At 45.6% G+C, this 17,022-nt stretch overlaps 1 protein-coding gene across 1 annotated transcript; it reads right to left on the bottom strand.

Moving 5' to 3' along the window:
• Positions 1-501: 501 nt before the first annotated feature.
• GNL3L (G protein nucleolar 3 like) lies at positions 502-15,665 on the bottom strand (the record flags this gene model as incomplete). The annotated part of the gene is made up of 9 exons (XM_037038609.1): positions 502-683; positions 2,260-2,464; positions 8,109-8,236; positions 10,020-10,156; positions 10,380-10,522; positions 10,604-10,778; positions 11,296-11,383; positions 13,528-13,672; positions 15,528-15,665. Coding segments are annotated over 9 exons (1,242 nt in total), but the record flags the coding sequence as incomplete, so codon positions are not given.
• Positions 15,666-17,022: the final 1,357 nt, after the last annotated feature.

Below are 17,022 nucleotides of genomic sequence, written 5' to 3'. Positions count from 1 at the left end.
AGCAGCCTAGCCTCTAGTTGTGTATTTACTGTTATGTTTTAGACTATAAGATGCACTCCCCCAAATCTGGGGGGGAAAGGGGTACATCTTACAGTCCAAATGTAGCTTACCCAGCCATGAGGGGGGACAGAAGCCTATGTTATTTATGTTATTAAATATTTTACCACATTTGTTGCTTCAAATTTTTTTTTTCTATTTTCCTCTTCTAAAACCTAGGTGTATCTTACGGTCTGGTGAATCTTACAGTCTGAAAAATCCAGTAGGTATCCAAGAGGATTTGGTAAGGGGTCAGACCCCCACACTCCCAACCAGCCCAACCTACAGGGTGGGGGATAAATTGTTAGCATCAGATCTGTTATAATTAATTGCTTTTATTTCTCTTGTAAAACACAGTGAGAATTAAATAAAGGGTATTGGGTTGGCCAGTTCCAGGTACTTGGGACTTTCCCCTGGAGCATGGATGGAACAGTGTCGGGGGGATATGGAGGGATTCTTTAAATATACAAGTGCTTCAGGGAAAAGCAAACCACTTTATTTCATCTGTATTCCCCCATCCCACTGGAACTGGCAAGAGGAGAGTGCAGGGGTGAGATCAGTCAATCAGTCATCAGCACTGTCATCAGCATTGCCCGAGAGGTCGAGGGCAGACATCATGGAATCAGACAGCTTAGTGGCGAGTTTATCTGCAGATGGAGAAAGGTGGACAGTCACTTGGTGGCTGGCTTGTCAACAGGAGTCCTGCAGGAGCTGCACCAAACTCCCAAACTGGCTCACTTACCCCCAACATTAAACAAAAATGGTGGGCTTCTAGCAGCTGCTGCTCAACCTCTCGGGAAGATCCATTTATCTGTCTGAAATGATCGCCCCAACACAGATTCTACCTTAGAATGTCAGACTCACTGGATTCCAAGTATTTCTATCCCTTTCTAGCATCAAAACACCAATTTCTTTTTACTGAGCTGAACTTACTAGCATTCTGTCATTACCTTCAAGGTTCTCAGAGCAAAGGGACAGTAGGGACGTTGAGCCTGAATTCTCCCTTCCCATCCTCCCAGCCACACCCTACTGGTCCTCATGAAAGCGTTCTCTGCTCACCCCTACCCCACTACCACCTCTAGACTGGGTTAGGCTCCTTCACTGTGCTTTCAGTGTCTTTATGGTGATCACTCTGTTTTGTCAATGTCTGTTTTCTTGTTTTCCTCCCCACCCCCCAATAATACCAGGAGTTCCAGGGCTATTAATTTCAGGATTTCCAGGCCTCAGTGTGGAACCAAGCCAAGAGTGAATGGTTAGAAACACAGCCTGGTTCAAAAAACAGAATTTATGGGGCCCATCAATCTTAGGTTGTCATTTTGGTTCCATTAAATACTAGTTGTCTTACCCTGAGTGTGTCACTTAATGTCTCTAGGGCTCCATTTCCTCACTTATCAAATGTGAGTTAGACTTTTGCACTGAGTTAGTGAAGATTAGTAGAGCATGAAGACATAAATGGGTCAGCCACACAACAGACCACCGCTAAAATGAAGGAGGAAATTTCCATGTGAATTGACATGGAAATATCTCATATATATATATATTAAAATGATGTGGCAAACTGTATGTTCAGTAGACCAGCACTTGTATAGAAAAAGATAATAAAGAATATATAGATGTTTGCCTGTGTACTTATCTCAGGAATGAGATACAAGGAAATAACAGTTACCTCTGGGAGGATAGCCTGGATGACTAAGGGACTAGAAGGAGAGAGACATTTTACTGCATATCCTTTTCTACATTTTGGATTTTGAGTATATTGCCTGTTGATAAAGTAAACATTATATATGGCCTATAAGCTTCCCATTACACAGGAAGCAGCTGATAAATAACTGGTGGTTATCACAAACTAGGCCAGTGTTCTCCAACTGTGGTCCCCAGAGGAGTAACAAAAGCATCACCTAGAAAGCAGTTAGAGTCACAAATTCTCACTTCCCATGGCTAACCCAGTCAACTAGAAATTCTGGGGGTGGGTCCCAGAAATCTGTCTTTTAACAAGTTCTCTGGCAGTTCTAATATAACCTCAAGTTTGAGAACCACTGTGCCCAAACCTCAAGTTTGAGAACCAGGGATAGGTTAGGAGGCCCATAAGTGAGCCTCCCAACCCATCCCTGCCCCCTAACCCTTGCCTAGGACTGGATACATGAAGGTGCTCACTCAGGAGCCCCTAATCAGGCCCAAAGTGGACCCTTTTGGGAGCATGGGGGTGCTGTCTGGTAAACCCACCTGTACGCTTCTGCATCTTCTTCTTATTTTTCAGGGCGAATGCCAGAGCCTGGCCCTGCTGCAGGGGGTCTGTCTCCATGATCTTCTGTATCATTGGGCGACGGTCCACTGGGCAGACGTTCCTGGGGCAGTCGTCCACATTGCGCTTAGCCCACCCCTTCTGATGACGGTTCGAACTAGTGCAATACCCAGTGAGCTCTCCAGTCTGATGAGAGAGAAGAGCAGTGAGGTCTGGGCCCCCAAAGACATCTGTAGAGGAGGCAGGAACAGGTTTGGATAAGAACAGGGAGACTGGAACCATGCAGAACTTAGCTCCAACTCTAGCTCCACCATAGACTAGCAGATGCTTAGTTAACCCCTTAGCCACATTCTGATCATCTGTCAAAGGGGGTGGATAATGGGGAGCTTGCATGGCTTTCACAAAAGAAAATGAAAAAGTGGTACCCTCCCACATTTTCTTTAATGGGGCACATTTCTTGAAATTCTCCTATGGGGAGAACTTGCATGTACCAAAGCAGGCCTCCTCTCCCGGCCACACCAAGGGTAGCCTGGCCATGGAGCAGCACACAGCCAGCTGCCCACTAGGGGAATTAGGAACCATGCTTTGCACACCCTCTGGCTATGGTGTGGGCTGAAGAAGGATTTATTCTACTGAGCAGAGGCTAATGTGTAAAACGGAGGGTAAACCACTCTCATGTGAGCACCATTATTTTTGAAGGTTAGCCTGTGTCTGACAATAAAATCAGTCAGTGATTCTCAAGGAGATATCATCAATTCACCAAACGGCATGAAGAGCAGAATAAAATATTTGTGGTTATATGTAATAACTAAGTTAAAGTCTGGTTTTGCATGGTGAGACTTTTTTCAAAACTTTATCATAATAAACTTATTTAATTTCATACAACTGTCTTGTTTAAAAATTTGGCTTTGGGGAGAATCAGATAAAGTATATTATTATGCTATGCCATGCCTTTTAAAAACTGGTTAACCAAAAACTATTAAAATATGTACAGAGATAAAAAAAGAAAATGAAAAAGTGGAGTTACTTGATCAGTGACAATTGATATTACAATGATTCTTCATTCAAGTGACCCTTCAAGGTCTTAGTCAATTTAACAAATGTCTTCTGATACCTATTCTGTGTCAGCTATGTGCAGGGACATACTGGAGAAATGAGTCACATGCAGTCTCATCTTCAAGAAGCCAGGCTAAAAAGGATACAACCAACAACACTACAAGTCAGAGTAAGTAAGAGCCAACCAAAGAGACACAGTGTAAGTGGCAGAGGTTGAGGGAATGGTGGTGGTCAACATACTTCTACTGATAGGAGAGTCACTCCTGACTAAACATTGGAAAAGCACAGAGCATACCTGGGCACCCAAAAAGGTGTCTGTTTTCCTGGAATTGAAGGTACATGTGTGTAGTTAAAGCTAGTAACAGAAATTTTTCTATGTGCCATGTACCATTGTACGCACATGTGTGCACACAAAAAATATGCATATGTACACATGTACACACACATATTACCATTTTTAGTATACAACGGGGGACCGCTATAGGTCCCTGAGGAAAAATTACTTGTTCTGGGGCTTATGGGATCAGTGAGAAATATTATCAGGGGATGCCCTTAAACACACAACTTTACACTGATTTTCCTAGAAGCACCACGGAAACCTTTGAAACAAAGTGAGGATGGGAATGGCTGGAAATCCTGCCACTGCCCCAGTGTAGGCTTCATCTTTTTTTTTAAACCCCACCTTTATTTTTAATTTATTATATTTTATTGAATATGCTATGACAGTTGTCCTCACTTCTTCCCCTTAGCTTGCCTCTACCCAGCAACCCCCACTTCCTCAGAAAATCTCCCCCACCACTGTTCATGTCCATGGGTCATGTGTAAGTTCTTTGGCTACTCCATTTCCTATACTGTACTTTACATCCCCATGACTATTCTGTGACTACTTATTTGTACTTCTTAATCCCCACACCTCTTCACCCATTCCCCCACAAACTCCTCTTGTCTGACAACCATCAAAACACTCTCTGTATCTGTGATTCTACCTCTGTTCTTGTTTGCTTACTTTTTTAGATTCAATTTTTGATAGATCTGTTCTTTTTGCCATTTTATTGTTCATAGCTTTGATCTTCTTTTTCTTAAATAAGTCCCTTTAACATTTCATATAACAATGGTTCGGTGATCATGAACTCCTTTAGTTTTTTCTTGTCTGGGAAGCTCCTTATCTGCCTTTCAATTCTAGATGATAGCTTTGCTGGGTAGAGCAATCTTGGCTTGTAGGCCCCTGCTTTTCACGACTTTGAATATTTCTTGCCAATCCCTTCTAGACTGAAAAGTTTCTTTTGAGAAATCAGCTGACAGTCTTATGGGAACTCCCCTGTTAAAGGTAGCTAATTTCTTTTCTCTTGCTGCTTTTAAGATTCTCTCTTCATCTTTAACCTTTGACATTTTAATTATGATGTGTCTTGGAGTGGGCCTCTTTGGATACATCATGTTTAGGACTCTCTGTGCTTCCTGGACTTGCATGACAATTCCTTCACCAAATTAGGGAAGTTTTCTTTCATTCTTTTTTCAAATAGATTTCCAATTTCTGGCTTTCTCTTCTCCTTCTGGCACCCCTATGATGTGAATGTTGGACCTCTTCAAGTTATCTTAGAACATTCTCTTTTCTTCTTCTTGTTCTGATTAGTTGCTTTTTGCTGCCCTATGCTCTAAACCATTTATTACATTCTTGGCTTCAACCATTCTACTGATGTTTCCCTGTAAACTGTTCTTTATTTCAATCAGTGTATCCTTCATTTCTGACTGGATCTTCTTTATGCTGTTGAGGTCCTCACTAAGCTACTGTCCTCCTTGAGCAATCTCATAGCCAGTGTTTTGAACTCTGTGTCTGATAGACTGCTCACCTCTATTTCATTTAGTTCTTTTTATAGAGTTCTGATCTATTCTTTCATTTGGGCCATGTTTGTCTCATTTTGGCAGCCTCCCTGTGTTTCTATGACTTAGGTAGAGTTGCTTTGACTCTGTGTCTTGGTAGTGTGGCCTAATGCAGTAAGTGTCCTGTAGGGGCCAGTGGCACAGCCTCCCTATCATCAAAGCTGGGTCCTCAACGTGCACCCTTTGTGTGGGCTGAGTACACCCTCTTCTTGTAGTTGTGTCTTGGTCGCTGTTGGCAGATCAATGGGAGGGACTTAACCAGGCCTGTGAGCTGCAAGGACTGGCTGTGACCACTGACCACCAAGCTCTGCCCTCCATGGAGGATCAGCTGTGTAGGGGCAGGGTGGTGGTGCTCCAACATGGTCTGTAGCTATCCACTGGGTGCACTTGCCCTGGGGTTTCCCAGGTGGCACAGGCTAAGGTCATTCCCAGCCTGTGTTTGGGGCCACCCTGCCTGAGCTGTAAAGCAATCTGAGGTGGCTACTACACATGCTGGGCCTGGAAATTCCCAGGTGAAGCCAAGCTCTGAATCTAGACTGGCTGCTGCTAGTGCCAGCCTCAGGCTCACTGAAGCCAGCTGTTGCTTGTTTGAGAGGATTTAGGAAGTTGTGAAGCATAAGCCAAGACCAGCCATTCTTATGAAAAAGCAGCTGAGGTGGGCCCATAAGTTGGGTGGGATGAAGTCTGGGGATCTCCAAGGCAGGTCAATCAGTGTCAGCCAGGTTGATGGAGTCTCAGATACGGCACTAGCTTGCCAGCTCTGTGGGGGTAGGGCTTAGAAAAGGGACAATGGCCTCTCTTTACCTTGATGCCAGACACTTCGGTTTCTCCCTGTGTGTCACTGGTGCCTTTCAATCTGCTACCCTGGTGCTGGGGCTGAGAGAGAGTGAGTCTGAGTAGGTGAGTCCTTGTGTGGATTCTTTAAGAGGAATTGCTTGGAGGTCCAGAAGTTTCTTTCACCAACTCAATCCTCACTGGTTTTTGCAGTCAGAAGCTGTAGGAACTCATCTTCCTGGCACTGGAACCCTCAGCTGGGGAGCCTGGTGCGGGCCTGGGACTCCTCACTTCCGAGATATCCCTCCCAAACTTTTATCCACATGGTTGTGGGAGCAGCTCATTCTACATTCGTGCCCCTCCTACCAGTCTGGATGGATGCGGTTTCTTTAATTCCGTAGTTGTCAGACTTCCATTCAACTTGATTTCTGATGGTTCTGAGTGATGGTTGTTCTATATTTTAGTTGTAGTTCTGATGTGGTTGTTCAAAGAGGCGGGCCATGTCTGCCTACACTGCCATCTTGACCAGAAGGGAAGCTTCATCACCCCTTAGAGAATGCAGATGACAGTTTCCTTCCTACACCCCCAGCCTCCACCTGACCCCTTTCTTTCTTATCTGAATTTTACCCCAGCTGCCAGAGTAATTCTTCTATCAAACAAATCTGACCATGTTGCTTAAGAGATTCTTAAGAATTTCTTATGTAGCCATCAAAAATGAAGGACAGTTCTTTAAGTAATCATGTGGGACAATCTACAAGATGAATTCGTAAGTGAAATATACAAAGTGCAGAATGTGACTAGCATGCTACTATTTGAATTAAAATAGATCTCTGTATCTGCTTTTATGTGTATATGTGTGCATATATGTGTGTGTATAAAGATGAAATAGTTCTGGAAGGACACTCAAGTCCACTACTAGGGACTGCTTCCAATGAGGGGGCAGAGTAGCTGGGAGACAGAAACAGGAGAGATACTTACTTTTCACTCTACACCCTTTAGTACCTTTTAAATTTTATATTATGTACATGTATTACCTAGTCAAAAATAAATAAGAAAAAAATATTTTAAATAAACAAAATGGAAAAAATAAAACTCCTTGACCCATAAGAAAATAACTAACTTTCAGGGTTTTCCTATTACCCATGGTTTAAAGTCAAACTCAAGACTTTGTGTGATTTGACTCCGGATTCATCTTTCCCTGCCTCCACCCCACTCCAGCCACCCAACAGCACTGGCAATTTCCCCAAACATCCCAGTTTCACCCTTTTGGACCTTAGCATGAGCAAAGGCTGAGCCCCTATCCATGGACTGCGGCCACACCCTCCCTCAGAGAATTCCTCAGCCTTCAAGAGGCTTCCCTGACCCACAAGTAGTAGAGATTAGGGTCCTTAGATCCATGTTCTCCCACCTTCTGCCCCCGTCCCTAGCCTGTGTGTCTCCCATCACAGTGAAGACATGTGTGTCTGAAACACCCTAAAGTGTGACATCACAAAGGGCAGAGATGGGGAAACCAGCAGAAGAAGAGGCTGAAAAAGCTTCTAGGAGTCAGAGAACAGCACACTGACTTGGTCCAGTAGGTGCTGGAGAGCAATTAACAGGGGAGGGGAAGCCATGACAAGGGAGGTGACATCGTCAGACTGGGCCATAAGAAACCATGGGACCTATGTCCAGGTGAGAGAGGACTGGAAGTTTAGGCTTGGGTTATAGGAATGGTGGAGACAGGCAGAAGCTGACAGCTTCAAGAGATTTGAGAGAAATAAGCCATGAGACTTGGTGACCAACTGTGTATGAGATCCCAGATACTAGCTTGAGGGAAGAAAAAATCAGGGATACCCAGCTTTGCCACCTGGACAACTAGGTGGCTGGACAGGCGTACCTGTTCTCTGGGCTAGAACCAGGCTAGGAAAGCTGCTTGAGAGAGCATGCCTCCTCCTTGGACCTGCCACTGTTTAGCAAAGGATGCAACCCACCAGATGCCCACGGAGCCCACAGGGAACAAGTGAATAACGCTCAGCTCCCCACCATTATAGGCAGAACTTGTAGGAGCCAGACAGAAGGGAGAGACCATTTTTTAGAGCCCTAAATAGAGGAGAGGGTTGCCATGAAGAAAGGGGACAAGTACCTTACAGACGGTGTTTTTATTTTCCAAAGCATCTGCTATTTTCATCATCGGAGAGTGGAGCCACTTGATCTCCGTTTCGAGCGGATCCATGTCACCCAATAGCTCATCAGATTCTCCATTAGCCAAACCTTTAACACAACCAACACCACTGTCAGGGCCCTGGCTCTGCCCTGCTGCTAGCCTCCTGGTCAGGCCTCAGTGGAAAGGATATGTGGACACTGCCCAGGGGAGTGGGGAGGGAGGCCGCAGGACAAAGGATTAAAAGAATGGGTTTTACAGTAGGGCAATCACCTGCTGGGAGCTGGATTTGGAGCCTTAGTTTCCTCATCTGGAAAATGAGAATGCCACAAACCCTATGACACAGGGCTGCTATGAGTCAGAGCAGAGGATTGCCTGCAATGTGCTCACCTAACACACTTCTCTGTAAATGACAACCATTGGTATGCCTTCCCCAGGACCAGGCCGCTCTCTACCTCCCTCCAGCCCCTTGCCTGAAGGTGGCCTCCCTTGCAAACTGCAAATGTGCCCATTGCCTGGGCCCACACCACCCTCACATATGCTTCTAAATGTCCTTCCCATTCCCTTCCCCAAGTCACTCATCAAGATCCAACAGTAGGGCTAATTCCTTTAGGAAACTCTCACTAGTAACCTCTCCCTCTTCTCAATTGCCCAGACTTCTATCTTTTGTCCAAGTCCATTCTCAGCGACAGAGCCCCTCCTGCCCTCACATGCAGCCGGGGCCAAGCATCATTATAAGAATGGGAGTGGGAATTCCTCCCAATCACCCCCTGAACAGAAGAGGAAAGTAAAGTTCAGAAAAGGGAGGCTGACTTGCCCAAAGCCATCTGGGAAATAAACTCTAAAGCACCCAAGTTCTCTTAACCTTATTTGTAATCCAAGGACACCAACAGGCCCAGAGAAGGGAAACTACTCGTCCTTAAGAAAAACAGGGAAACTAGAAGGCAGGCCAGCCAGGGCTTTGTCTACTACCCCAGAGTGTCCACAGACAGGCCCAGAGAGCACTGGGTACCAGATACCTTTCTTCGGGATGGTAGAGAAGGAAGGAGGAGCCATATAAGCCAGGGCTGCAGATGGTGGTATCTGAAGAAAACAAACTTTCTTCCGGGGTTTTTGAAAGCCACATGGCTCAGTAACAGCTAACATTTACCAAGAAAGTAATTAAATATACATGTGCATACCAGGCACTGTTTTAAGTGTTTTTACGTATTAAACAATAGGTAGATGTTATTGTCCCCATTTTACAAATTATGTCATTGAGACAGAAAGAAATGAAGTAACCTGTGTAGTAGTATCACACAGCTAACAAGAAACAAAACTTAGATTTGAATCCAGGCAGTCCATCCTTTTAACCACTGAGCTACTCTGAGCTGGGAGAGTCTTCAACAACAGGGCAGGAGAGCTGGTTTGAATGTCACCTCGGCCTGCCACTGACTATGCACTATTCAGCAAATATCACCTGTCTGTGACTCAGATGCCTCACCCAGCAATGGAGGTGAGAATGAAAATATAGGAATTAGACATGCAGTGGCTAAGGCAAGGCCTATGGCAGCACGAGAAGGGATTTTTAAGAGAAGAGTCTCAGTCCACTTCAGGTCCCAAGAGACAGGGAAAGGAAGCCTGCATTTCCTGAACAACTCACTCCGTACACAGTACTGTGTTACTTTTCTTCCCTATATACCAAGAGCTCACAACTATCCCCATGGCCCAAATAAGACTTCTCTACCCTATGGGTGAAAGCATTAAGCTTAGAGCTGGTTAAACAGTTTTGTGAAAGCCAGAGGAGGACCAGAGAAGCAGGGATATCAAATACAGAATTTGCTGTCAGGTCCGTACGGCTCCACTAGAGCAAGACCGAGTGCAGCGCAGGCCAGTTCCCTCGCCCTCACTTACATTCCATGGTATCCTCATTGGCCTGCTCTGTGTCCTCAATGTCGAAGACTTCGGTCATCTCTTTAACAATCTCAGCACTAAGATGGGTGGGCAGAGTGTGGGTGGCTGGTGGAAGTGTGTAGAAGCTGATCTTCCCACTGTATTGGGAGGTGGGAAGAAATTGGCAGTGATGTCATTAAGACAGCAAATCACCAATCAAAGAAAGAATGAGTTCCCAAGTCAGAAACAGTGAGGGCAAACAACCAAACCCAGCCAGTGGCTTCTGAACAAGAGGTTGAGTCATTGGTTAACCTCTGACTCATAGTGCTACAACTCAGTCCACTTTGTGGAGCCTCACCCCTCCTCCTACCCCCTTCTCACCTCACCCAGTCAGCCAGGACCGCTTTGGCTGCTTCCTCCTGACTGTATATGCCTCCCTTCTTCCTCTTCCCCAAGCGCTGGGCCACCGCAATCAGAAAGTGCTCAGTGGTCTGGAACCCAGAGACACCATAATAGTTGGAAATCTGGGGAAGAGAGGAAGAAATCATGAAGGAGAACAAAGGGCCACCATTGTGGGGTAGGACATGAGCCAGAATCCTGCATACCTCCTCCAGGTTGCAGCGTTGCAGGATGGTCTCCACTGGGGTTACGGGGTCTGCCAGCTTCTGCACCTGGATGCAGTTGCGCAGAATGGTGCCCACCTCTGAGTTGGGTCCTGGGACAATGCCTGGTGCATCCAGCAGCCTGATGAACTTGTCCAGGTAGACCTCCTGCATGAATCTGCGCAGGAGAGGTATCAGAAGATGCAGGACACTGATGAGTCCAGAAGTGTCTGGCATCCTCTAGGCTCCAGGCACACAGTTGGGAGGTGTGAGGAGTGGAGGATGACATACAGATGACAGTGGAGAGATGTGGGGCCAGAGCCTCTGGGGTCCTACAGACCTGGGACTGAGTCTAGTTTAGCCCCTGCCAATAGGGACTGAACTGTAGGACAGTAGGTCAATGTTTGACTCTCTGAGCCTCAGTTGCTTCACCTAGGAAGTGAAGCTGCTTATTCACAGCCCGTTCTTGCATGGCTGTTAGGAGGCTTCAAGGAACTAACAGGGAGGGGACCACACAGCTGGGTGCATAGACCACACCTAGGGTATACCAGGTAAATACAGACTATTAATGAGACTCCCATGTCCAGGGAAGAATCAGATGGCACTCCAAAATAAGGAAAGGGGCACAGGCTGAAGGCCTGAGAATAGGGGGAATGGTAGAGTCAGTAGAAGTAGGGGAGCAGGCATGTGCTTACTTGGTGACCCCAGGAACGGCTCCCACACTGCAAGCACGGCTACGCTTCAAACTATTGATCAGGCTGCTCTTTCCGACATTAGGAAGGCCTACGAAAGAGTAGCAGATGGCTCAGTACAGGAAGGGCCCTCAGGAATATCTGGGCCAGCCTGTGTGCGGGAAGCACAGGCAGGGGCAGTGACCAGGACACAAGGAAGCCAAAATCAGAGCCTGGCCTCTTGCCTTCCTACCCCAGGCCCTGAGCAAGTCCCTACATTGCCTTTTTACCCTCCTCTCCATTTGTAAACACACTGGGTCAATGTGTCCCTCTCTCCAGGAGTGACACCTCCCACCTATAACCAGTCTGGGAAAGGTGCTCATTGCAAAGCCTTTGTGACAGGATCCAACAGAGGATGCACCTTGGGAAGTGTCCATGAAACAGAAAACTGTCTGTACTGGTGTGTAATTAACCAGGGTGGGGCGGGGATGGGGGCTCATCTCCAGATGTCTGTTTCTCTGAGCAGCCATCTGCTTGTAGTGTTTTTCTGTTTGGGCATCTATGAGCACCTCCAGACCTGTGGATGTCTTGTTTCTCCCTTCCTGGGTCTCACATTACCATAATTCTCTGTGTCCTAGAAGTTACACATCTGCTGCTCTTTCACAGATGCGCCTGTGTGTGCAAGTCTCTATACATATTTCCATTTCCTTCTCCCTCTCCGTGTGTCTGTGTGCACACGTGTACCTTGTTTGTTCTCGTTCTAAATATGTGCTCTTTCCATTTTTTATTTTCTCTCCTACTCAGTCTTTCTATCACAGCTCTCTTTCTCTGTACATCTGTTTATAAGCATCTCTTTCTTTGCCGGTTTGTCTCACAGTCTTTCATTGTAGCCATTGTCCTTTCTCTTTTCCTCTTCACCCCACCAATTCTGCCTCTGTATAATTCTTTCCATGTCAACTCCACTCACCTTCATTCTGTCAGTGGGCTGGTCTGTCTTCATGTGTATGCTCCTCTGTACCTGTTTCATTGTCGCTTTCTCTCTCCCTGTGTCTCCTGAATCCCCTCCTTAATTCTTCCCTCTCTCCCTCTTCTCTATGCATATATATCTATCTCATCATACCCATGTCTGTGTTATTTGTCTCTGTGAATCTGGGTGTGTGGCTGTATCTGAGGGCCTAGTATATCTGGGCACGTGTGTCTCTCTTTTGGTCTATCTGTTTGAAAGAAGCAGAGTTGGGGGAGTGTGAAGGGTGGGCTTGGTTTGCATATGTTTTGCTCCTAGGTCAGTCTGTCTGTCTCTAGAGGTGTCTCCTCTGGGTCTGCTCATTTACATGCCTCTACACATGTGGGTCTGCACTTGTGTTTATGGATCTATATGTGTGCATAGGCCTGTGTGTTCCTCTGTATCTCCATCATTGTTCTTGCTTGTTTCTACGTGTATGTCTCTACATCTGTCTCTCTATCCCTATGTTTGTCTCCCATTCTTTCTTTGGGTATGTGTATGCATCTGCCTTGCCATATACATGTGGTATCTTTAGCCCTCTTATATCTCTCCTTGCAGGACTCTATGCACATCTGTCTCTATGTCCATTTGGTATTTCTTTCTGATCATATGTCTGTCTCTCTGCATGCCTTGGTCATTTAAATCTGTCTCTGCTTTCCACTGGCCACCAACCTCACCACTTGGCTTCCAAATTCCTTTTCTATGTCTATTCAGGTATGTATATCTATACCTTTTTTTCCTCAATGTCCAGCTTTCTCTCCAATGTCTTTCTCTCTTGACTTCACTTCCTCTCCCTGACAGTCTACCTCCATCTCTCTCCATTCCTCTATTCCAAACTTACCATCCTTCCCTTGGTGCCCTGGGATCCAGAAGGGCCCAGGTTTGAGCCTCAACTCTGCACTGTCTCACACAGAGCTGAGTCCTTCAAATCCCTTTGTCATCTATGAGCCCCAGGGTTCTCATCTGTAAAAGGGAAATGTTCACCACTCTGTCTCCCAGCTCTGGTAGGATAAGATGATGTCAACTCCAAGCCTAGTCCTGTACACTTGGTCCACGGTTCTAAAATTCAGTGCACAGTAGTGATTCTGAGTATGTGTTCCTGTGTCCACTGACCCAAATTACAAATCATGAAACCCTTCCTGAACTGCTTCTCTCTTCCCCAAAAAGAGATGACATGAAGTTCCCAGAATCCTTTCCCCCAATGACGCCCCTTGCCGAGGAAGAGCCCTGTCACCTCCCTGCAGGTGCCTTACCCACAACACCCACACGGATATGGGTGCGCACTTCACCAAGGCGGCAATAGTTCCCCAGAACCCTCATGAGGTTTTCAGCTCCAAAGCAGGCTTTGCTCTTCAGCAGTGACTCAGAGGCCTGATCCACTGGCACACTGCAACGATTCTAGAAAAGGAGGGATATTATGGAAGAGGCATCAGGTGGGAAATGTGGTCTGAGCCCAGACTTTCAAATTTCAGAGAAACTTTCAGGGTCTGCTCGTGATCATCGAGATCCCGAGTCCAAAGTGGAAGATTTCTCACCCAGGCTCTGGATACCTGCCATTTCTCTGCTGCCCTCAGAGACCCACAAATTCTGTCTTTCCACTGCCTTCTTTGTCCCTGCCTCTGCCTACACACATCTCTTGCTTCCCTTAGCAGGGACAGGATGGCATCCTGGCCTCAAGACATGCCAGACTGGACTCCCAACTCTTCCTCTCACAGGTGTGTGCCCAGCAAATCCTGCTTTCCTTCTCAGGGCCTTGGTGCCCTCATCTGCACAACAGGGATGCCTGTCATCCCGGCCTGCAAAGGACAAGGTCATTCCAGCCTCCATCTCTTTACTCCTGACACCAACTCCTCTGACCAGAATGCCCTTCCATCTCTCTCTTTCCTTACTCACCCACCACACCACTGCAAAATGGAAATTAATCTAAATATCCATCAATAAAAAACAGGTCAATGAGATATAACTTGAAAGTAGAAAACAACTAAAAGAAACCTGATTGCAAAGGATTCTTACATTTTTGACATCAGAAAGGTCAAAAACATTTTAATGAGACATCATGTCTTCCAGATTTACAAAGGGTAAAATATGTAATGATACCAAATATTGGCAAGCACAGAGGGAAATAGGCCTTCTCACACATCCATCTACCCCATTGGCAGGGAGATAAATGGCACAGCCATTTGGGGGGCACAATTTGTCACCATTTAGGGAAACATAAAATGCATAAAGCCTATGACCCAGCCTCTCCACCTCTCAACACGTAACTTATACAAACATGTACATGGGTGTGTGTTCATGCACTGGTTATAACAATAAAAAATGGGAAATTAATTTTACTGAGCATCAACAGGTAGATCTCTATAAAAAGATCTCCAAGGGAAAAAAGCAAGCTGCAGGATGACACATTATACCTGCAAACACTATTGTCCCTATTGTCCCTGTATATATAAAGCACAGAAAAATATCTGGATCTTTTCATACTGACAATGGTGGTTCCTTCTGATTATATATGGATAAAGGTGTTTGGAATTAGGGGTATTATTGAAAGGGTATTTAAGTTTTATCTATAATTGTTTTTATTTTTTCTACTTTATTTTTTAATAAATAGGTTTTACACCTGGTACAAAATTGAAAAAATGTCCCCAACATCCAGTTTCTCCCCTAAAAGAAACCAATGTTTTGGTATTCTTTAATATTTTACAATAAAAATGTATTTGTGTTAACAATACAATTAGGAAGTACTGTGATATTTTAAAGAGAAAACAAATAGTCATGTATTTTAAAATTAGATAACTAACTGTATTTTCCAATTTTTATTATCCTTATATCTAAAAAAAAATGTTCCCTAACGAGTAATAATATAGGAAGAAATAGCCCTGGCTGGTGTAGCTCAGTGGATTGAGCTCGCGCCTGCGAACCACAGGATCGTGGTTCGATTCCCAGTCAGGGCACATGCCTGGGTTGCAGGCCAGTTCCCAGCAGGGGACTCACGAGAAGCAAGCATACATTGATATTTCTCTCCTTCTCTCCTTCCCTTCCTCTCTAAAGATAAATAAACAAAAATCTTTAAAAAAATAATATAGGAAGAAATAGAATGAAACTAATACTAAGTCATCCAGTAAAGCAAAAATCTCAAAGTTGAAGGCCGAATTCAATTACGAAAGAGCTGGAGACCCCAGTCCAAGTCATGATTCCCCATCCCTGGCTCCAGACTACCCTGAAAGGATCTAGAGGTCCCTTGGGTCCAGCTTACCAGGTTTTTGACCTGATGCTGAGTGCTGGCCTTGAAAGCCACAGTTGGCAGCTCATTCCGAAGATAATCCAGCCACTTCTGCACAATCTCCTTGGGGACCAGGTCTGGGGAAAATAGGAACAGATAGAATTGGTAAGAACGTTAGCTCAATGGCTCACTCCAAAGAGGCATCTACCCATATCCAAGGCTAGGCCCACCTCCTGCCAACAGATATCTCCCTGGCCCTGCCACTCCCTGTCCAGTCCCAACGTCAGAGTTAGAAAGGATGTCCTATTCTAGGGGACCAGTTGGCCCTTTCTGATGGGACCTCTATTCCCTCAAGGAGAATGGGAAAACTAGTTGGTCCCAGATACCTTCCTTCCAAGCCAGGGTGCCCAGGGTACCGAAGGCCTCCCAGAGATTATGTTTCCCATCCCTACTCTGAGTCATTCTAGTATGGACCAAATGTCAAGAATAAAATGGACAAAGCTGACTATCATTTGTACTGACCACACATACACCAAGCACTTTATTATTCTCATAAAAACCTTGTGTGGTTGGGACAATCACACCCCATTTTACAGCTAGAGAAATGGAAGCTCTTGGGTGAAATAATTTGTCCAAGATTCCAGACAAAATAGCTCAACTGGGATCAGCTTCAGCACAACCTGTCTGGTAAGGAATGTGGTAGAGACTCAAGAGGGCTGGTTGGGTGCCGCAGAGATAATTAAGCACCCAGTGGGATCCCCTTGAGAAGAATGGGGTCTAAACCCTAAGCTAGGATTCCCAGCCTAGAGCACCAGAGCCCAGAAACAACACAAATAACAAACCAGCAGCGAAAAGTGGCAGGGTGACAGAGATATAGACTGCTTGAGGCACAAGAGCCATTTAAAAGGCCAATGCACAAATTCTCATTTCCAGCCGCCACCCTGGGCTCTGGCAAAGGCAGCAGCAGAGTGGGCTGGTGACGCCTGAGGAGAGACTAAGGACAAACGTTTAGGGGAGAGAACTGAGAGAGTAGCCTCCAGGATACGGTACTGAGTCATCCACCATATGTACCAGCCATCCTGCTCAGACAGGCCACTCCCCACTGAGCTTCAGCAGCCTGAGGGGAAACAGTAGCCTGACCCCAGGAAGGTCTCTGCCCTGGCCCTTTGATGTTTAAGCCTGACTGGTGAGTGCAGAGTAACCACATTAACAATTGACGGAGATAGCCAGAGACGACAGATCTCTGGAAGTATTCGCAGATTGCCTAAAGTCAGATGGGGTCAACATCTATCTGACATCACCAGAGGCAGATCCAGAAAGAAAAAAAAAAAAACAGTGGTAAATACAAGAGGCTACTGAGACAAAAGCCACTGTGGTCTTCTTTATGATTTGCAATATTTTCTCTCCTGCATAGCTTTTTTTAAAAAGATTTTATTTATTTATCTTTAGAGGGGAAAGGAAGGAGAGAAGGATCACTGTATGGTTGCCTCTCGTGAGTCCCCTGCTGGGAACTGGCCTGCAACCCAGG

Source organism: Sturnira hondurensis, unplaced genomic scaffold, assembly GCF_014824575.4.
Source record: "Sturnira hondurensis isolate 20B ecotype Veracruz unplaced genomic scaffold, ASM1482457v3 Scaffold0024661, whole genome shotgun sequence".
Taxonomy (NCBI): Eukaryota; Metazoa; Chordata; class Mammalia; order Chiroptera; family Phyllostomidae; genus Sturnira; species Sturnira hondurensis.
Note: the sequence above shows the minus strand (reverse complement) of the source record. Positions and strands in the feature narration are given on the sequence as shown.